The sequence below is a fragment of the Ambystoma mexicanum genome, chromosome 6p (assembly GCF_040938575.1).
Source record: "Ambystoma mexicanum isolate Mex_15411 chromosome 6p, UKY_AmexF1_1, whole genome shotgun sequence".
Classification (NCBI taxonomy): domain Eukaryota; kingdom Metazoa; phylum Chordata; class Amphibia; order Caudata; family Ambystomatidae; genus Ambystoma; species Ambystoma mexicanum.
This window is the reverse complement of record NC_090935.1, coordinates 480,514,787-480,537,749: the sequence shown is the minus strand read 5'-3', so window position 1 is coordinate 480,537,749 and position 22,963 is coordinate 480,514,787. Positions and strand designations below refer to the sequence as shown.

Below are 22,963 nucleotides of genomic sequence, written 5' to 3'. Positions count from 1 at the left end.
GACATCAATAGATAGAGTGGTGCTTCTCTCGTCCTTCTCTCGTGCTTTGTTGTATGCTCTTTCCAACACTCTTGGGATAACCTCTTTGTTGGATCTTTAAGGCCATGTGTCTCCACTCCTCATCAAAAGTCTCAATTTGGGAACAGTTGCGCCTAATACGAATAAATTCGCCATAGGGTATGCTCCACTTTAGGGCTGTGGGGTGGTTGCTTTTAGCATGTAGTGGTATGTTGGAGCTTGTAGGTTTTTTATAAAGTTCGGTCACTAGTACACCTCGTGCCACAGTTACAAGAATATCTAAGTAGACGATAGAAGTCTTGCTGTGGCATTCGGTGAACTGCAAATTAAGTTCTTTTTCATTCAGTGACTTGACAAACTCCAACCATTCTATGGTTGTTCCATCCCAGATAATAAATAAGTCATCTATATAGCGCAATCAAAGTACAACTTTATCTGTATAGTGACTATTTTCCGGGCGCCATACTGTGAACTTCTCCCACCAGCCCATAGTTACATTAGCATATGAAGGGGCGAAGGTCGTCCCCACGGCTGTACCCTGTAACTGTGTTCTTGTTGAACAGAAAACTGTTGTTAGTCAGACATAGAATGGTCATCTCTAAAATCATCTTCCCATGTTGTAAATGGTTAAGTGATCTGGTTTGTAAGAACTACTTGCATGATTTCAAACCATCTGTATGTTTAATTGATGTATGAAGAGAGAATACATCCAGTGTTGTTAGCAAAAAAGATTTTTCCCATGGAATTCAGTTAATTTTTTTTTTTTGATTTTTTTAAGGAAGTCTTAGTGTCTCTCAAATACGACGGTAGGCTAGTGCAAAGTTCACTAGCGTTTCATCCACCAATTTGAAAATATTTTCGAAAAGTGCACCACAGAATATATATTCATTCACTGAAAAAACGTTGTTAAAGGGACGTTATGGTTACAAGTAAAACCAAAAACCCCCAGAAATTCGCCAATTATGGTAAGCTAAGAAACCATAACTCGCGGCACCACCGTGCACTGCTAAGACTAACACCCAAGACATCATTGATGTCCTTCACGGCCACTTTGGAACTGCATTTTCTACTGATCTAGGAACTTTCAACTTCAAACTTTCCATTCCACAGCTCCAACATCTATTCCTACTCATTGTCCATTAACAATCTAGTACACAGTAGATACTTTTAGCAAAACTGCCCTACCCCTCCATATTAGTGTTTGGTGCCTCTTCCCTCATTTCCCTCCCCACCTTTTGTCCTTTTGTTCTTAGCTCGCTTGCCAAAAAAAAAAAAAAAAGTTCATTTAGGAACCACCTTTCACAGTAAAAAAATAGAACTAAAAAAACGTATAGACTCATCTACTTTATATTTCTCAGTAAAGTACATAGACTCAATAGGATTTTCCAACATTTCCATTTCATTTTGTGTTATGCTAATGGAAATATTGTGGCATTCATCCTCCGTTCCAGGGACCGGAACGGTGGATACCGGCCTGGCAGCCCAAGTTATCAGCCTAAGTAAAGCGAGGGTGGATAACGAGGTCTCTGGACCATTATCCCCCCATTCCAGCCCCTGTAATGGCGATGAAGGCCTTTAGCACCCTAGGTTCCCAAAGCGGGGATCTGGGGTGCTAAAGAAAATGATTTTTTTTCCTACACGCCTCTGGCATCCCGGTGTAGGAAGGAAAATCCTCTCCCAAGATGGCCACCATGGAAAGGGAAGGGAAGGTTCCATGCAGGGCCCCTCTGCGCTTTCCATGACGGCCTGCAGAAGGCAAAAAGAGAACTCTGACCATATTACCACGAGCACATTTTTCTTCCTTTTCAAATCTATCCCAATTTCGAATAACTTTACCACAAAGCCAGTCCCAGGTGCACATGGCCTATTTAACCCCATGTTTTGTTCCTCGTGGTCATGGCCAGTAGCCAGATTGTCCGGATCATTCCCTTATTCAATGCCCCGCACAATCTGGCCACTGCCCATGGCCACAGGCTACACCTCAGTCACCAAAGGTATATCAGTATTTTTTGTACCTACATTATGACACTTGTCCTAAAATAAAACACAGGCACATTTGCAAAAACATGCTTTCAGGTCCTTCTCAATGCTCCTTACACAAGTTTGCTGGAAATCCACCCATGTTTTATTTTTTCAAAAGTGTCAAATGTATGCACATACAATCGTCCTATAACCTAGCCCCCACTTGACCAAATCCATTCAGACTTTACAAAAACATCTATAACTAGATCTATAATCTTTTTGCAAACCTTTGTGTAGATTTGTCAAATGGCACCTCATTTATAAGCCTTTACATTATTTTGGGACCCCCACCCTCTAATTCTGCCCCCTCTTGGCAAACTCGCACCAAACTTTGCACAAACATTTATGTATAGATCTATAATCTTTTTGCAAATCTTTGTGTAGATTCGTCACATTGCACCTCATTTATAAACCTTTACATTATTTTGGAAGCCCCCCTCTAATTTTTCCCCCCCTTGACAGAATCCCACCAAACTTTGCAAAAACATTCAGGATCAGGTCAGGAATAAAATTGAAAATTGTCATGCAGTTTCATTAAATGACGCCAAAGTTGTAAGCCATTCAAGAACTGCTTTTCACCAACCCTGTAATGCAAGGTGTCCGCGAACTTCTCAGTACTGTTCGCGAACATCCAGACAGTTCGCAGACTTTTGCAGCGAAAAACACCTGTTTTTTTTTGTTTCTTGCAGCCATATCCCATCCCATCCGCATCACCCCTCACCTCCCAAGAGATTATTTGATACGTTTGAAAAGTGCAATGTTGTGTTTTTTTATGTTTTTACCGCAATGTCCAAGATGGCGGGCGTTTCTAAAAATCGCCTTACATTTTGTTTGTTTAAAAAAAAAACTACTGGACGGATTTACACCAAACTAACAAAAGCACGCTTTTGGGACCAAGCCGCAGCGCCTGACGCAAATTTGGTTAAAATCCGCCCAGCAGTTTGGGCTGTAGTGCTCTTCCTATGGGTTTACCAACTGAACCATATCTACATGGCTGCTACCGCAGGCCATGCAATACATACTATAAAAGTGTGGGGCCAACAGTGTTTCAATCTAGCTCTGTGTTGTGTGTATCTGCACACCAACAGAGTCTGTGGCTGTGTGCTTGGAACGCAGGCGGAAGAGGAATGCAGCGTGGAAGGGTGTCAAAGCTGCTTCCGTAATTGTGAAAGAGGTACTCCAGAAGTAGAGTAAAGGTTCAGCAAAAAAAAAAAATATGACTTGTTAGGACGGCTGGACTACAGTAAATCTGATGCAACTCTTTTATTTATAGGGTCAAGATATGGAAGAATTGAATCCTCTTACTTTCCCCCGAGCTCCTTTATGTATTTCTCCTTGTATTTGTATTTTATTTTTATTTTCAAGTAACAAAGGCTCTTCTACCCCTGTCGTTGCGAGCTCCTCCCAAACCCCCTGTAATTGGCCCAGGAGGAAAGCACAAAGTCCTCTTCTTGTTCTCCTGCAAAAGAAAATTGTACAGATCGCTTTGTTGGATGGAGGCAGTCCCATTTCTCCAGCATGGGGTCTGGGATGGATTCACATGCTCATGAATATTCCCTGTCGTCAGGCTGGGAATTCTCGGTAAAAGAAAAAATCTGTTTCTGTTTCGTTTCTGAACTGTCTTTCTACTAATAACCAATCACTGGTCTCTGGGTCATACTGCCCCCAGCCAATGACTGCCCTCTACCTAAGCCCCTCCTCCGGCAGCCATGCCATCTTCAGATTTTTACTGCGCTTTCAAGTGTTGGGAGTCCTCGTGCTATAGCTCTCGAGCTTTTACTGTGTGTTGTGTTTTTTCAAAGAGTTTTACTCAAATTTTTCGGTCAATTCGAGCCGCAAGCTCCACCGATTTTTTTTCTTCCAATTAACGGGGATCCGTCTTGGAAATTTCTATGCCCCTCAAGGGCGATTATTCGTCGATTTTCACTTCTTGGAGGATTCCGGAAGATCTTTGAGGCCTACTCCGCGTGGACATGACCCAGGACAAAGGAGACTCTACGCCCATTGGATCCAAGCTTTTTAGGATCTACCCAGGATGTGGGCTACAGAACGTCTTCAAGGAAGATGAACACTCCCGGTGCCTCTACTGCCTGCACTCCGACAAGTCGCACGTGGAGGAGGACTGTGCGTTCTGCAAGAAAATGTTCGCCCGGACCATGAAGAACAGTCGTACATGACTCGCTAACTGGCTGGAGGCGAAGAGCCCAGCAGCAGGTGAGAAGAAGTAGTCTGAGCGGTGTTCTAAGACCTTTGAGGGCGCTCCAGCGACAGGGGCCCAACAGAAGGCAAAGCACTGCGAGTCCGCAGGCACCGGGAGCGCTGTTGGTTCAGACTCCTCGGCTGCCAGACAACGCCGTCAACCACGAGCCAACGGTCTGGCTCGGTGAAAAGGAAGTCAGAGAACCCGGGTAAGCTTCGGGAGAAGCCTCGGTCGATCCCGATGGAGAAAGCCAGGGGTGAGCGAGGCGGTGACCCTCCCCCCCCATTGTGAAGGCCTCCGACGCCCCTAAGGTCGTGAAGGCCCAGATTCACCCGGCTAAGGCTTCGATTGAATGAGTTGTGGCATCCCTGGTGAAGCCCACAGAGGCGACCCCAGTGGAGACGGCCTGCAGGCCCAGAGTTTCCCTGCCATCCCAGAGGGAATCGTGTTTCCAGCCAATCGAAAAGACCTCAGTGAAGCCCTGGGCCGAGAAAGAGGGGGGGCGCGATAGCCCTAACGGATACCTCCTCTGAGGACGAACTGTCGGACGTCAAGGCGGCCCTGGACAAGAGGTTCGACAAGGTCCAGGCCTGCGGGAAGGATCCTGACAAGGCAGACGTGGAGAGCGAGGGTGGAGCCGACGAAGAACGGCAGGTTGACAAGGAAACGGAGGAGCCTCTGCCGACACCCCCGTTGCTGCCGATACCAACTCTGCCGGACAGGTCGGAAGACATCTTGGTGGCACTGCAGACGCTGTGCACAGAGATGAGGACAAGGTTGCCCTTACCGCCAGTAGACGATCCAGCGGTGCCCGGACCTTCGGGGAGCCCTCCACCCAAGCGGAGACCAGTCTATTCCCCTCCACCTTTCCATCCTTCACCTCCATCCCCTCCACCGAGGGATGATACGGAGACTGAGACGGCTATGATGGGCATGGACGACGGCGGAGACGACAGAATGGATCTCCCATTGCCCCCTCCCTGGGCTTCCCCTCCTGACGATATTGGCTTGTTCCATGCCATGACCGCCAGGGCCTCTGAGCTTTTCCAGCTATGCCCTGAAGAGCAGAAGAAGGAAGGATTCCTTTATCAGCAACGAGAGGCCAAGAGGAAGACCGTACTATCGGTCCCACTGTTAGATGATATCTGGGACCAGGGACTGTCCCTTCTGAAGAACCTGTCCACGGCCCCTGCGAAGAGAGACCGGTATGAGAAGAAGTACCGGTCCCAGATTCCGCTCCTATGTGCCTCAGGGCGCAGCCGTCCCCGAACTCGGTAGTCTCTGCAGCGGCCAAGAAGAAATCGGCAGGGGCAACGGCATCTACTTCCACTTCCCCACTGGATGGCGAGGGGAAGAAGCTGGATGCCATGGGATGACGAGTCATCTCGTCAGCAGCGATGACTATTAAGGCGGCCAACGCTCTCGCTATTGTGGCCCGCTACGATAGGGAGCTGTGGTTTAAAATCGCCCCCTCCTGGACTTTCTCCCGGACGACAAGAGAGCGGAGGCCCTCGAGATCCTGCAGGAGAGCGAGGTGGCTTCCGATCACGCCATCACGATAGCCACAGATATCGCCGACAACGGCTTTCGCAAGATGGGCAACAGCGTTGCCTTCGCCGGCGCAGGTGTCGCAGGGCCACCGATTTCCATCAGGATGTACGGACCAGGGTACTGGACATGCCCTTCGACGGGAACAACCTGTTCGGCAAGGTAGTGGACGAGTCACTACAGGACATCAAGGCAGACACCAAGATGGCCCGTGCCTTGGGCACTCTTCATCAGCGGAGGCCGTCCTTTTGGACCTCCAGAGGCAAGTCCCAAGGTGCCTCCAAAGGAGGCCGCAGCAAGGCCGGTGGAAATCGTTGCTGTCACCAAGGGGCCCAAGGGGGGGCAAGGCCTTGGCGAAACAGGACTGAACCAGCCGTGATGTCGGGCCCCCACCAGAGCACCCCGGTGGGAGGCCGGCTGGCGAAATTCGTCAGCGCGTGGGAATCCATCTCCACCGACCGTTGGGTGCTGAATGCCCTGGCCCACGGGCATACTCTGGAGTTCCAAAGGAGTTGCCCACACTTTCCACCAGTGGCCAGGAAAGACGACCACATCCCACAACTACTTCTTGAGGTATGAGCGATGCTGGCAAAGGGCATGATAGAACTCATCCCGAAGAGGCTCCGGAGTATAGTCACGGTACTTACTGGTCCGAAAGAAGACCGGCAGCTGGCGGCCTATCCTGGACCTCCGCCGCCTCAACAGGTACATAAAATTCCAAAAATTCCTGATGGTCACCCTTCAACACGTGCTGGGACAGCTGGAAGAAAGGGACTTCCTGTCGTCGCTGGACCTGGAGGATACATACTTCCACATCCCCATACAAGAAGGAAATCGAAAGTTTCTGCGCTTCGTGGTCCAGTGGAGGCACTATCAGTTCAAGGCACTGCCCTTCGGGTTGAAGTTGGTGCCAAGGATCTTCACCAAGTGCCTGGCGGCGCGGCTGCGCCTGCAGGGGATCCACGTCTACCCCTATCTGGACGATTGGCTCATCCGAGCGAAGTCAAGGGAACTCGCCGTCGACCACACAGTGAGGACCGTCCGCCTGCTCACAGAACTGGGTTTCTCTATCAACTTTGCGAAGTCCTGCTTGGTGCCATCGCAAGACGCCCTATTCCTAGGGGCCAAGCTCAACACGGTGGCGCAGCTAGCTTCACCGTCGGAGGAGAGGATAAAGGCCATCTTAGGCAAGGTACAACGGCTGCTGACCATGGAAGTAGCCAGGGTGAGGTCCGTCCAGTCCCTGCTCGGCATGATGTCCTCATGCATCTACCTCATGCGTCTGTGCAGGTTGCGGATGCGGCCACTGCAGGAATTCCTCGATTCCCGTTGGATACAAGTGGTGAGAAGTTTCAAAGACAAGATCTCCCTCAACAAGACTTTCCGTCAAGCGATCTGGTGGTGGTGGGTCCGCGCGCGTCTCGCGGCGTGCTTGTACTTCCAGACCCCAGCGCATCAGGAAACTGACGACGGATGCCTCCCTGGAGGGATGGGGCACGCACACCGGAGATCAAGCTGGCGGGAAAATGGGCACTGATGGCTAAAGCTGGCATTGACAATAGCTTTTATCTCTTAGGTTTTACATTTCAAGACCGTTGGTAGTATAAACAAATGTATGCCTATGGGGTGCTCTGTTTCCTTCACTTACTTTGAAATTTGTATCAAGTTTCTAGTCTGGGCATTGCATGATAGGGTGTCAGGCGGGGGGAGCCGGGTCACTCGATGTACTGTTTAGATGATTATTTTTTTATGGGCAGGACTGGCACAACAGATTGTGCATATGCAGTTGACAGAAGTGTTCTCTTGGAGGTTCCCCCAGGGGACTTGGTGTAGCTCCGCCTACAGGGTTTCAAAATCGGAAACTTCCCCACATTTTCTAGGAATGGAGTTGGAATAGTAAATTATACCACCCCCAACTCTATTTAGGGGAAAACGACTACCATATCTCCTATGTTTTTAGTTTACTCCACTTAATAAAAGTGTACCCAAGATATGCCCCCGGGCTACCAAGTCCCCAGAAGCACTAGTGCGGGAACACTTGGGTACTGTGCATTTGCACTGATCTTTTTGGGACTCTCCACGTAGGGGACTTTGTGCCTTGATAGCAAGAGATTTGGTGGTTTGTGGTTTTACTGTACCAAGACGTCACAGTGAGAGACTGGTGGTGCAGCACTCTAAAACAGACCAGAAAGAAAAGTGGTGACACGCGGTACTGCCCCATCTGAGTAGTGAGGGTGTACCTAGCCTGTAGCCTGAATGGAGGGCTTTCTTTGTTGGTCCATGCGGATTAGACTGTCCTTGGGAACTTTCAATTCTGGGTGGTTCTAGCAGGATCACTGGGGCAGCAGGTTGGGACAAAGTCCAAATTGGGACCAATTCCTTTAGGATAAGGGAGGCAACTTCCGCCACCCATCGGAGAAATGCTCAAAGAAGAAATTAAGCATGTTGGTAGATGGAAATCGATTGTTTCAGGAGGTAGGTGCCCACACCCTGCCCTCTTATGTATTCTGACGCTTTTTGCACGTGTCAGGATTTTAGGTAATGTGTTTTCCTTGCAACACCCAGAAGTGAGAGTTTAATTTGAGTGATCTTCCATTCATGTGTGAGGAGGGCCGGACAGAGAGTGGAAGTGTGCAAGGAAAGGGCAAGGAGAACATGGTTCAAGACTAAGATTGAGTAGTTTGGGAATTGGGTAGGCATTAGGATGGGTTAGAGAAAAAAAGGTTGCACCCCTGGTTGAGACCCGCAGAAAGCCTGATGTGCTGATTATTCATCTGGGAGGGAACAATCTTTCACTGTGCAGAGGGATTTTGCTGGAAATGTATGTCGAATTGGGGTCCAAATTGGGCAACACAGAAGTTGTATGGGTATGAGCGGGTACCCAGTTTCAATTGTCATTGAGCTATGTTGCACTGGACTTTTAAATTCGCAAAAAGCTAAACAAGTTTATGGGGACCTTTTATAGAAAGGATCTGATTTTTTTCTACTTGAAGCACGGATTGATAAACTTGGACATGTCAAATTATTAAGCTAAAGTTGGGGGTAAAATTGTCCGATGTTTGTTTTTTGCTGAATCTATTTGGAACTATGGTGCAGCTTGATTGCGTGTAGGCCTGGCAGGTATAGCTTTGTGTGGAACTACGCAGATCCACTAGTGGCGTTATCCCCCTAATAGCATGGCGGTCACACAAGAGACCAGTCTGAGGTCCTGTTAAATACATCACGAAAGTTAGGAGCAGGGGTGTATGCCCCACCCCACAAATGGCCAAGTTCCCTGTGTATGCCAACTGCAGTGGTGCTGCGAGTATGGAAAAGACTCTCTCCCCCTTCACTATGAGCAATAAGTTACTGCACTCCTTTCAGTACAAGCCAAGGGCCGCCCGCGCAAACTTTCAGGACTGCTGACGACCTGAAGGCAGTGTTGCTGAGGTGGGAGACTGAGCCAAAGAAGCAGCAGAGGTGGAGAGAACCACCTACTTAGACAAAGGGATTGCCAGCTGGTCGCTTGCATTTCTTTTCCAGATGTAATTTTGAAAGTTTAAGAATGATAATGTTAATACTGTAGCCTTTTGATCCCACACAGACAGACTGGTGTGCTTTATAGCCGTGCATGCTTTATGATAATTCTGTAATAATTGACTATACATGCACACTAGTGGCTGAATAACTAGGTTCTGGTAATGGAGAGTGTCTCTTTATTGTTTCCCTTATTGAGTGCAACCCTGCTTTTTACCGAAAATTGACACTGCTAACACATCCTCATTAATTGTAGTTCGATCCAGTATGTGTGAATTGGTAGAATTATTGCATGACAGAACCACATGGACGGTGCTCTCAATATTTTACCTTGTTCATGGCTGTTTTTATCCATACCTCGTTTTCCTCCTAGAAGTTAGTTGCCTGTATATTCCAGTCTTAAAGCCAGTTGGTCTCTCCCCGTCTACCTTATTTGTTTACACTATGCCCTGTGTATTTTGAATTAGTTAATCCTCATGGGTGGAGCGGTGGGGGGGGGGGGTTCAAACAGATTATCTGAGTCTTTACTCGTTTTTTTTGAGATTTCTGAACAGAATATCTGGTTTAGAATTCCTGAGCCGGCCTACAGTCGATTGCAAGGGCCCCTGGGGATATGCAAACAAAAAGCAACGTTATTAATGCTTTGTAACTGCTATGGACGGTAATTATTTTCGAAAGTGAGAGCTATTTGATCCAACCGTTGCTTCATGTTAAATTGACTATGCACTTAGATAACGGAGTCTTTCAACTGTTATCCTATTTCAATGTTTGTTTCCTCTTAGAGCATTACAGAGAATGGGAGTTCAGGAGATGACAAGGATCAGGAAACTGCCGAAAAGGGTGGTGTTGACAAACAGGAAGACGTGGTGAAGGATTGGATTTTGCGTTATGTGGAACAAGAAAGTGACGATGAGGAAAAACAGGCTGCCAAGTTAGCGGAGGAGGAAAAATTCGATCCTGTAAGTTTAACTGAAATTGTAATGAAGAGTTCTTTGTCATCTCATCACACATAAACACAAAGGTCTCGTTGCACAAGATGTGGCCCCCACAAAGACGAAGCATCTGGCCCGATGTCATTTTGTTCCATTGAAATGTGTTCATTTCAGCAAGACATTGCATGTTGGTAAACAAGTAAATAGTGTTGAGGAAGATCTCCCCATCCCCTTCAACATCTCCCTCCCAAAATCTTGTACAACCTACCCTGTGGTTCTGTGGGGGATTGGTGGGAGGGTAGGCAAGCTGGTATTTCCCTTAAAACCCTCCAGCGATCATTCTGGGAAGGGGGATCGACCTACCCAGCCTGCAACAATATTACTGGGTGGCGTAGTTGGCCATTGTGAACGACTGGACAGAGACCCTGGATTGCCTCATATTGTGTCTGAAAGGGCTGGATAGGGTGGGGGGGGACCCCCGGTGCAGGTATTATATGGAAATAAGGGGGGAAGATGGCAAAGCATGTGCAACAGGTATGGTCCGAGGCACATGCCCACATCATTTGGGGAAGGGGGAGCAACGCTAAGCTAACCCTTATGGAGTAACTCACATCTTCCGGAGCTCGTCAAGCTGGTTCAGGGGGCGGCTTCCTTCCCTTTGAGTCTTTCCAGGAGAGGTTTGCCCTCAGTGATGGGGAACGATTTGCTATATACAGCTGCTGCATGCTGTGAGATCGCAGTTTGCGGTTTTGAGTGAAATCCCACAGTGCTTCCCGCTCGAGGCAAACCTACTAACAGTTTGACTTGAGAGCAAGGTCACGTCCACGTTGTATCAAATAAAAGCTGCTTTTGGGGCTCAGGAACTGTCCCATCTCAAGGAGATGTGGAAGAGGGATGTAGAACCTATCGAGCCTGAGGAATGGGTGGAGGTGCTGATATTTTCTCGGGAGATTGGTATGCCTGCCAGGCTCCGCCTTCTACAGTATAAGATTCTGCATAGGGTCTGTTACTCCCGTACCAAGCTGTGTGGGTGTGGAAGGACGGACAATGATTGGCTACAGTGTAGAAGGTCTGGGAGCATGTTCTATCCCACCCTATGGCAATGTTCTCAGGCTCCATTATTGTTGGGGAAATGTATAGGCAAGTTGTCAAATGTACTGAACTTTAAGGTCCCCAGAGACCTGAAATGTGTAATACGTGGGGATATGGAGTGTGAAAGGGCTCCCTAAGTGCAAGAAGATATTCACGGCGGTTGCCTTGGGACAAATCAGAAAAGTTTTTGCTTCGTTGTGGGAGGTCCCTGAACCGCTCCTGGAGGACCTATTGGTTGGCCCAGATGGACATGTGTATGTCCCTGGAAAGACAGGTGTATAATGCAAGGGAGTGTCTTCAAAGTTTTTGAAGGTTTGGGGTAAATGGGAGCAGGGGGGGTGGCGACTGCTATTCTTTCCAGACTTTGTGTAGTGTGCCCAGCAATTTTATTTTCTCAGTTCTTCTGTGCTGAATATGTCAAGCAATGACTGTTATGTTAATTGCGTTCTTTTTTTGATGAAGACAATAAAAAAGTTGTAGTTCAAAAAACAACAAAAAACTATCCAGTGGCTCGTCCATAGGTACCCTCACTCAAGACTCTCATAACTAGGAACTGACCCCCCACATCGAATAGAATGTCTAATGCTCGCCTTTCTATTTATACATTGCCTTTTCCATACTATGTAACCTCTGCAGTGTCTCGTCCCATTCCCACACAGTGGGGCATGTTTGTCTTCTTCTCACTCGCAGAATTGCCTTTGGAGCCAGCATTTGTCACCCGTGTCCAGGATTTTACACCCTACACACCCGACCCCAGAACCATCACCTCACATGTTTTTCAAATTTCACTACCTAGAATCTCCTCAACATGGGACCTCACTCCATTCGAGAATGCCCCCGCCTTCTCGCATTTGCACAGCATGTGAATCCACGGGAGACTCGGAACATTTTCTGTGTAGTCCATTGTGCCTGATGTAGAATATTTATTTGACGAGCTCTTACCTCCATACAGTCCAGACATTATCTCGGTGTTTGTGCACCAGAACACTCACTCTGCCTCTTATCCAGACGAGTCGTTTTAGCCAACCTCACTCTGCATGCTGCACTGCTAGTTCCCTTTTCCATTGCAAGCACGGGACTTCCAAGTCCCAGCAGGCACCGTTTATATGTCTCATTTATACAGGGGAAGATAAAGGTGACTGATGACATGCAACCAGCTGTGCAACTCTGCCCCTGCATCTGTGCTCAATGTTAAATACCCCCGTGCCGCGTGCTGTATCTGGAACAGCTTGTGTGCAATGCAAACGGTGCATTTCAGTTTAGGAAACAAATTGACGTCTTACATATTTGACTGTTGGTAGTCGTAGCAAACTTGTTGGGCAATTGAAAATACATAGCATTGCAGCATAGCGAGCGAGAGTCCTGTTAGAAAGAAATGTTTAATTTGAAATGTAATGTTGGCCAACCTTTTCACGGGGCACTTTTATTCTTTTGAAAACACCTAACACCAACTCAAGTTTGTCACGGGCAGATCCGAATACACGCGAATGATTAATGTTGTCTCAATTGAAATTCTCTTTATAGTTAAATACCTACAGAACGTTCTGGCTATTTGTGTTCCATGTGACGTGAAGTGTTGATTAACGAGGCACATCCGAGGTATGTTGCACCTTTAGTTGGTTCAAGCTTGCAGAGAGATACCTCTAGCAACGGCTTTTGGTACTTCAATCTGTTCCTCGGTCTGGGGAGGCTCATCACCGCCTCTAGTAGCAGTTTGAGGTACTGCACCCTTATACTTGCAATGCCAGCCTGGCTCCATGGGGACATCTAGCAATGGTCGACAGTAACGCAGGCTGTGCAGGGCAAACCCATCGACATCTTAAAATAGAAATAGTACCAAATTAATATAGGCACGACAAATTAGTGATTGTCCCGCGGCTTACCAACAAGCTCAATGTTTAGGGCGTAACACAGAAGAACTCAAATGCAATGGATCTTAGAATACTTTCTGAAGAAAGAAACGGAAGGTGCCGTCAGGTGATATGGCAGTGCTTGCGGCCAAAACATAAAAACCCCTATCCAGACAATTTTTGGTAAATGTGGATTAAACTTTCCAACAAATGTTTTGTCCCAGGGAACTCCAAAACGCGTCCAGGAGGTTTTAGTTAACGTGAAGATACCTGCGAGCAGATCGCGATAGATTAATAGACCGCACTCCACAGCTCTAGAAAACGAAGTGCTGGAAAGTACAGTAGTCTGCATAAAGCAGTCAATGACATTTCTTTTTGAGGCATGACACTAGGGGGCTTACTATAGATCATTTTCTGCTGGGATTTGCACTGGTAGAATTGAGTGTGAGATTCAAGGAAACACACTTCAAGTCTAGTAATCCATGTTCTGTTACTTATTCTTCTTTATTTGACTGTTTTTGCGTTTTCAACGGTTACTGATATGTTTTGTTTCATAGCACTCTGAGAGTGACCATAACCCCCTATTGTTTGGCAGTGATCTCCTACAGCCTTTTGTATAACTGGAAATCTCTTCCTCTGGTCCATGATCATCCATCCATGTCCAAGACGGGAAGGGAAGATCTGGCGGGACTCTTACATAATCTGGACATTATGCACATTTATGGGAATATGAAAGAATGCTTCAGACCCCGAAAGGTTTGCTATATTTGTTTGAGCAATTAGTTTCAGCTATCTATTTGAAAATTCCCCATATAGTTCAGGTCATACCTGTGAAAAGGCAAGGTATAACAATGATGCGCTTTGATATGACTGCAGATCTTTTAAGAGGAACCTGAATAAGGAAGCTAGGAATGGGGCGCTCACTGCAGGAATTTTCAGTCTTCTGAAACCTTTAAAACATAAACAAAATTATTTTTTTGTAAGGCAATCAGAGTTATTGTATAGGGCAGCGGACCGGAATGAACATGCATTGCTCGGGAAACTAGTTTGAAGGGGGTGTGTTCAGAATTTAGGATTTTTGCTCAATTATTTTATTGTTTTTATAAGTAATGCCTATTTAGGGAGGAAGGCTAGCTCCAGGGCAACATGTTTGTCTTGGAAGCAAGACAATGTGGCGCAACACAGGTTCGAATCACAATCCTGTGCTTAGAAACCACTCCTGGTATTAAGCACGTTATAAATGAACAATTATAATAATTCTAATAATTCATTGAATACCATGGGAAAAGTTGCTTGTCCCGTCGAAAGTAAGAGATTTATAGCTCGATTTCAGTGTGGTGGGCACCGCTGTTCATATTTGAAATGCAATTGTTCATACATGTATTTTACCCTCCACTTGAAAACGGAGCGTGGTTATCCCTTTGTTTCACTCTACCTCTCTTTTGGATATGTCGAGTAAAATTGTTAGTAAATATTTAATACTCAATATGGAGGAATGGGTTACCGTCAATCATCAAGCTTCCCGAGCTTGTTTTAGGAATGGTCATTGATCATTGCTTTATGTACCACATTTTTATAGAGGATTATTTCACAGCCAGAAGGGGAGGTTGCATGTTGATTTGTTTAGATTTTGCAAAGGCATTTAACTCCATCGATAGTAATATTCTGTGGCAAGAGTTGGATAGCATTTGAGCGCAAGCGGGGTGCTGTAACTTGTTCAGCTGGGCTACGAAAACTCTTCAACGGCTGTATGATGAGCAGGGAAAGGTAGCTACACCCCTGATGTTCCCACTAACTATGGTGTTAAACAAGGTTGTTCTCTGGCCCAGTAACAATTTTATTTATTTATGACTTTTATGTAAATCTTTAGGTAGCGTGGCCTTTGAGTGGGAAATGCAATTTTTCCGTGGTTTCACCCCATCCTTCCCTTGGAACTGTTGCACCCGCCTGTCCTTTGCATCCCACCCCCACTTTTCACCCCGTTTGGAGGCATGAATGAATCTCCTGGGCACCCTCCCGAAGCAGGATGACCCAAGCTGGAGTAACTTCGCCAGAGTGCTGGACTCGGGGAGTGAAGGAAGCCCAACCGGTGCCCAAGATCTGCTGTGGTGTTTACCGAGCGCTGAAACCTGTTTAACTTTGTTCCTTCCTTTTAACCTTTCCTTTCTATCAACATCAGAATTTACAAAGTGCAAAATTGATATATAAATGCCATAGTTAGTAAAGTCACCTTAGGCGGTAGGGCGTGTGTATGAAGCATCTCTAAAGAGTATCTACTTGCTTTGTCTTGATTCTGAGAAAGCATTCTGCAGTGTATGTTTTATTCTTGCACATTGCCTTTTTTAAAGAGTGCTTATTTCAAAACAACTGTCAAATAATTATTGTATCTAGAAACCTTGAGTGTAAGTGCTATTTGGATACTTGTATTGGTGGATTTCATTGCTACAGCTCTACAGCTCACATGTACCCCTCTTGAGATTAGTCTGACTGCTCAGGCAAACTGCCAATTTATTTAGTACAGACCATAGGTGGGTTACCTAATACCAAGAGGACAAGAGTTGTGTAGTCTCCCACAGGGTTACTGCATCAGTTCTTGCCTAACAGTTGATTTGCAGTCGTAATAATAAACAATATTTAGGTTCCTCTACACATAAACTCAAGGGGAGATTTCTCACGTCTCCTGTTTGTGGCGCTGCCGGCCCAGTGCAAAAAAAAATCACAAGGGGGAATCGCCACATCTTGTGACAGCCCTGACCCAAGCAGGTGAAAAAACACCTGGCAGAGAAAAGTCTGTATCACCCTGTAGTTGATTATGACTTTAATAATAATTTGCTATGTTGTCCCAGTATGACCCTGCAGCATTTGAAAATGAAAATTGTAATCTAGTTTAACCAAAGTTTGTCAGTACATACGTGTTAGTAGAGGAAATAATGTTGCTGGGCGCAGCATGCACGCTTGTCTCATAAAGGTGCAGTACCTCTGGCGACCACGAGCGGTTTTCGCAGAGGCAGCCATTTACCTACATATGTTGGTTCTGTGGTTCTAGTAAATCTTAAAAAGACTAGTGAGATCCTGCAGATTGCGATGTCGTTAAAATAAACCAAAGACCATATTCGAGTCTTAATGAATCCGTAAGACTGTGATTGCCATTCTGTCTGTCTGGTAATCTGTCAATATGGGGATGCCGCCCCCCTCCCCCCCCAAAAAAACACACACGCGCCCACACGATCTGTGCTCACCTCGTAGAAGATGCCTAACATGAAACCAAACACTGGCACTATAGGGGAGTCAATCTTCTAAAGGCCTACATACAATTTACGAGCGTTTCCTTGTTTGAGTTTGTACTGTCCTGGTGGCCAATGGACGACTTTCAGACTTTCAACTGCAGTTTGTAAAGTCACATCGCGCCCATTTTGAGACTCTAAACGCACAGCGTTCTGGAGGCTCTGGGCAGTGGGAGGCAGAGAGTTTACTCAACTTGGCCGGTTTGGACCTCGGGTAGGGTTTGCGGAGCCCAATTCCTAACCCCGATGGTGTTAATCAAGTAATTCGAATAGTGACACGCACATAGCGAGGTTACAGGTTACTGATTACGTAACCGGGAGGGGGTGGCAGGGAGCCGGTTACTGTGCAGCCATTACGTTTCGCAGACGGCGCATAAAAATTAAATCAAAGACTTTCCAAATCCAAGTGTTGAAAAAAAACATGCAAAACCCTGCTTTTAGAAAATCGAGACGAAAAGAAAGGCATCGGGTACAGACGTCATGTTCTGGCATTTGGCAGCCAAAGGTCAAGTTGCACGCACAGAATGTGGTGAAACCCGCTGGATATAGCGCCTGGATCCGGGAGACCAGCTTTATCATTTGCATCCTAGTGCCTGGCCCCAGAAGCTCCAACAGATTAAGGAATGTTTACATTCAGCGCCGATTCCGATTTTCAAGAGTGATGCAGTAACAGCCCACTTAACTTGTGCACATGGGCATAGATACAGTGCAAATGCTTAATTTCAACGCAGATTATGCTTCCAAGGGACCTCTAGTGACGGGCATCGGTACTGCGCCACCCATAGAATCAACAAGACCTCCCTGACAAAAAGTTCATATTGCTTTATGTATGTATGAATAGAATTATTTCGCTGTTCTCTCTGCCCTAATTTTCCCTATAGAAATTTCATAGCATGGAGGCTTGATTTGGGCAGGGTTTAGGGGCAGAAGGAGAGCACAGGCCTCCAACCACCACCAGTCCCAATCCTAAATGATAGCACCCAAATGCCCTGGCTTTGGGATCCTAAATTCCAGTGTACCAGATAACTCCAGACCACTGACCATAAAACCTACTGGACCCCCGATCGATTAAAAGATCAGAAAGCACTCCTAGGTCACGTTATTTGTGCTGCGAGTTGCAGGGAGGGATGACATTATAGCACAAATCGAGGGTGGGAGACCTTGAATAAATGCCGGCCTGTATGGGAGCAAGTGAGTGAAGTGTGGGAGTTAATAGGACCTCGGCTTGCCCCAAGGGCCACTGTCTGCTCGTACCAGGTGCACTGTTACATAGAGTTAGATGTGTTTTCTTAGTAATATAATTGTTACGTGGCCGTCTGCTGACCATTGACGACTGCAACATTGCCCACGTGCAGGAAGATAGATGGACGGGGCTGGAACCAATGGCCTGGCTCCCCTAATGGAGAAGGTCACAAATGTGTAGGGTCCCACCAACCAGCAGCGCGGGTGTCTAATGTATGAGATGATGTCGCTGATGATGCTATATACCTTCTTAATGTGCTACTCATGCAGATTTCGGCAGAACGTTCTACAGCAGCAGAATTCTTTGTTGGTGCTTTTTCCTTTTGTATGGAAATAAGTGTATCCTTGCAAGAGGTGTATTGGGCCTTTTACCCTAGTGTGTTGTACTTTTTTCTGGTGTCAGCGTCTAGGGGTATTTTCTACACTCTTTAGTCCTAATTTTCCCCTAGGAGGCACTTTGCTCCATCTTGTGCCACCTTTGGTCTGACTGCCAAAAAGCCAGATCCTTTTCCAGCTGAGCGCTCTACTTAATTCTCTTGACCCTATTCTGTCATCTCCTTTTTGGTGCACACATGACTGTTGTGCTCTGCAACTGTAGCTTTAGGTGCAGATCTCCAGGTAAGTGTCATACCAGGCCTTTTTACATATGAAAATGTTGTAAATGCGACACCTTTATTATTTACCGGGAGGATAGCTCAGCGACAACATGCTCGCCTTGGAAACAAGATGACACGGAGCAAAACAGGTTTGATCCCCGGTCCGCGCTTAGAAACCTCTGGCTATTATGCGTGGTATTTATGTATGCAACTAAGACATATTCCTGTAACAGCGCCTCGCGGCCCTCGGGGTGAGTGAGCGCTTTAAAAAAAATTCACACACATTTTTTTTTGCTGTGCACAGACTTAGAGCAGAGGGCAGTGAAAAGGTCAGGTTAATTGAAAGAAACCAGAACGCTGTTTTTTATTTTTATCTACACGGATGTTATTGCAAGCCATGGAGGAAAGCCTCTTAAAACAGAATCATTTACACTAAAGCCGTTAAAAAAAGAAACTGCACACCGTGATAAAGGGAAAGGTTTCTTTGCCTTCAACTTCTGCTGTGTTGTGTGTGTAGATGCTCATGAAGCAAACAGAAGCACTGTGCATATTTATTTTTCTAGCATTCTAGGATTGTATAATTAATAAGATGGAAAAATAAGTTACAATTGCCAATTCATCTATTCCAAAAAATTATGCTTTTTTCCCAGTGAAAGCAAACCAGTGTTGCGCAATTTTATTTTTCAGAGTTCCTGTGCTCTGTGCATAGTTATCAAGATGCATTTGAGAAGGTGTTCCACAAATGTGTAATACATTGTTTGAATGAAATCAGGCCTCTCTGCTGAACAACTGTTTTGTTTCACATGGGTCCTATTCATTTTCAGGTTTGGTCATGGTATGGTTGCCTGTTGCTTACTTTTTACACTCTTGCAGAGCCAGATCAACAGTACACTTATAATTTAATTTACACCCCAATTATAAAAACAGTGCGTAAAATGATAAGTCTACTTTACATCCAGTCAACCTTGCAGTCAATAGGGTACATTACTATAAATGTGCTGTGGCAGCAGAGTCCTTGCTCAAAGGTGAGTGATTGACATTACACCAATAAGAGGTGTTACAGCCTCTCAAATCTTCAAGATTACAATTAAAACATCCAAAACCTGACTCTCCAGGAAGTGCAAGCACTGTTCAAAAACAATCAAATGAAAGTTAAATTTGTAATCGCAATAGAAACTCAGCAAAACCTGTCCCTATGATAATCCAGATAGGTGTTTATCTTTTAATGCAGGGATCGAAATTGAGATTTGTTAACCAGAAGTAATAAGCAGCTCCTGGGTATCAGGCATAACCAGTTAGCCAGGAGCTAACTCTGGAGAAGCAGGAGCTAGTACATAGTGTGCAGCAAATCTAACTTTGCGCCAGATGCAAACTCTAAAATTGTGTCCATTGTATACTATCTAATATGCTCCGAATGTCCCTTGGGCGTATTCTTTATTCTCCTCTGTATACACTCCCAAACATACACAGTTAATGTTGCAAAGCAAGGTTTGTATGGCACCAATTGCCACAGAAGTCAAAAGTAGCTCCTGATAGCTGTTGGTTTCGAACTAACCAGCCTCCTCTTGACTATAACCAGGTACTCAATAGCTACCAGCTCCTGGCAATTTCGAACCCTGTTATGTAGCGCTTTATGCATGACTCATCCAACATCTAGGTACTGTGATTATTATACCTCCGTCATTCCTCCTTTTACCAACCCCTAAAGGGTGTTCGCCAATAAGATAGCTCAGCCGTTTGAGCGATCGTCGCTGCAATCTCTGCGTGATCAGTAGGGCGCAGGTTTGAATCCCAGCAAGGCCAACTCAACCTTTCGAGGTAGATAAAGAAGTACCAACTTTGGTTTGGTGATAATTGTGATAAACCTGTTCTATGTACAAAGCGCTGTATAAATAACTATTTGAACATGAGATTAGGTATATAATTTAGTATGGAGTACTTGCCTCTCTGCACTGTTCTATCATAACCTTGGCATACCACTAGGGTAGTAATAGTTCCAGGAAATGAGGACTTTAATTAAACATCAAGACCATTCTGCAATCGCAGCTCAAAACGCAGAATATAATTCATGTTTATTTTACTGTGTAATTGGTTAGGTTTTTGTGATTTAAATATTTAAATATATATACAGGAGAGGCCAGACCTTAGAGAAATAATGAAAGGTGTATTCTGTCACAATGCAGAAAGCTGCTGTATGGTAATGATTTCCATACAGTGTTTGCACATGTCGGCTGGATGTCACATACATTTTACTCTCTTGGAAAGGAGAAAACAAATTTTTACTCTTGAAATCACGTTTACTCTCAAAGTTTAAAAATGGGGAGTAAAATACCTCAAAGCCTTATCTGGGGCAATGATTAGGTGGAATTCCTTTTGGTGCCAAGTTTTTTTTTAGCTCTGTCTCATTGCCAAAGATTCTCTCTTGAAATGTGTGGTCCAATGGGCTCTCCTGCTTACCAATGCAGGGGAGAACTCTCTGGCTTTTGACACTTATTGAGTTGATGCTAATGGTGTGGATGATGCCTGGCTTAACGATTGATGGTTACAGCTTTCTTTGTGGCAACAATGAAGAGGATTTCGAAATTTTAATGAGTTTCTGGAGTATGTTTTCAAGATCCTGCCCTTCTATATTCAGGTTTTTCCTGATTGTTATAATCCTCTGTTTTTGTGATGCCCCGTTATGTTGCCCTTGCTCAGAACATCTCCCTTTCATCTTGGTTGATTTCCTTCTTTTGGAATTCCAAGGTTTTTCAAATATGATGAAGCACCTAATCTGGCTTCTTTTTATGTAGATCCCCCTATGGCAGCCACTCGGTCCCTTTCTCCCCTTAGGTTCCATTTCCAATGTTTTGGCATTCCTTTCCTTTTCCAATACCTCTGCAGTAGCCAAGCCCAGTAAGGCCTTCAGTTCTGCCTTTGGATTAGGTAGATCCGGAGAACGATCTGTCCAATCTCCAGTATCTCTGATGTCTGGCACAGTAAAGACTTGTGGATCTGGTAGATTAACTCCTTCTCTTGGGCGAGGAGGCGTCTGAAGCAGATGTGTGCCTCATGTACGTTATTCATGTACACATACCCATGTTGGCTCCTCTGAGCCTCCCAATCACAGCCTGCCATGCATATCTTGGGCGTGTAAGCCCAGCTTCTGTAGAAGCTTGGAATGTCCTTTCATTTTAATTAAGGGAGTTTATAATTGTAGATAGTAAGGAAACCGCATCATCTCAATTACGTTCACTTAGCTGCTTCTGGCTTTTCTGCTTTTCGCACCTTGGTGCCAAAGCATGGCTACTGACACCTACGATGTTATCAATGCACACAGCTAGTCAGCGTGAGCCGGCTCGGCCCTGACTGGTCTGCTGCGCTAGTCCTAGAGCCCCTAATTCCATACGGCCACCAAGGCCATACCTAGGGTTCATGGTGGGCATCAATCTCGGGACATTGCTTCCGTCCCATCCGCTACAGGTTCTTCACCATGCCCTTTTTCCAACATTAGAGTAAAATAATAGCTGCACAGGGGTGAAAGTGTTAAGTAGTGGTAGAATGTACCCTCCCCACCTCCCCCCCTTCTACTCGATTGTAGCCACACACCCCTGCCTATTATCAGTACAGACACACTGTCTGCAGCATTCTATGCTTAATTGCAGAAGACAAACCCAGATCACTGCAGAGCAGAGCTTTGTGGCAGCTCGGCAATGAGCGTTATATCCAAGCAGTCTATACAAATAAACAAAAGCAGTATATCACCTGCGATGTAGTGCTGTCTGTGATACTGGAGTGTCATCTGCAGGGCCCAGGTTCGAATTCCTAGTAGGGGTGAAGAAAATAATAAAGGTTATCCTGCCATCCTGTAACGGTCCTCAGAGCCCTGTTAAATAGGGGAACAATGGTGGATTTCCCCGAAAAGTAAGCGGATGTCACTCAAATAGTATTGAATGGGATTGAAATCAGATTGATTTCTCCCAGAAAATGGTTGGAACTTTTAGAAGGCAAATGGTGCTCCAGCTCTGTCATTTCCAAAGTGTTCCCCATTACAACTTCAGAGCGGAGCTATGTTTAACCGCACAAGCTGTGCAGCCTGCCTCTAATTAGAAGAGTATTGTTTTTGAAAATTCTGAAAGCAGCGAATAATTCTCTGCTGGCAATAGTCTGAGATATTATTCAAGGATCATGTACAATTATGATGGCTTACGTCAACGAAATTGTGTTTTTTTTTTTTTTAGACCTAATAGGGTTTAAGGTGGATTGGTCCGACAATCTTCCAAATATGATCAAGCAGCTAAAAATGAAAACTATTATGGGGGACTGGATACATAATTAGTGTTAGTCATAGGAACATTTTATCTAGGGAGCATGTTAAGATCTGTCCTACATCTGTGCAATTACAGCCTTGTTCTGGTAGATTCCCTGATAAAGGATGAGGTGATTATTGTTACTGTTCAGTTTGAATCTTCCGATTCCTTTGGAAGCACTAGGATTTAGCTTGCACATCACTTGCGTGTAGGTTCAATGCACATCAGGAAGCTCTGAAACATCTGATAATGGATCTCTGGATATATTGTGTTGCCAGCATTTGGGTAGATTTGTCCACAATGAAACGAGGCGGAAGACTGAACATTGTTGGTATCAATATTCGAACGGTAGATGGAATAGACACGTATTTCCT

General features: G+C 45.5%; 1 protein-coding gene across 1 annotated transcript in view; it reads left to right on the top strand.

Annotated features, from left to right (window-relative positions):
• DHX29 (DExH-box helicase 29) overlaps positions 1–22,963 on the top strand; it is a 1,426,484-nt gene that overhangs the window by 213,539 nt on the left and 1,189,982 nt on the right. The window contains exon 6 of the mRNA XM_069627279.1: positions 10,087–10,263. Coding sequence (XP_069483380.1) covers positions 10,087–10,263 — 177 coding nt within the window. The remainder of the gene's footprint in view (positions 1–10,086; positions 10,264–22,963) is intronic.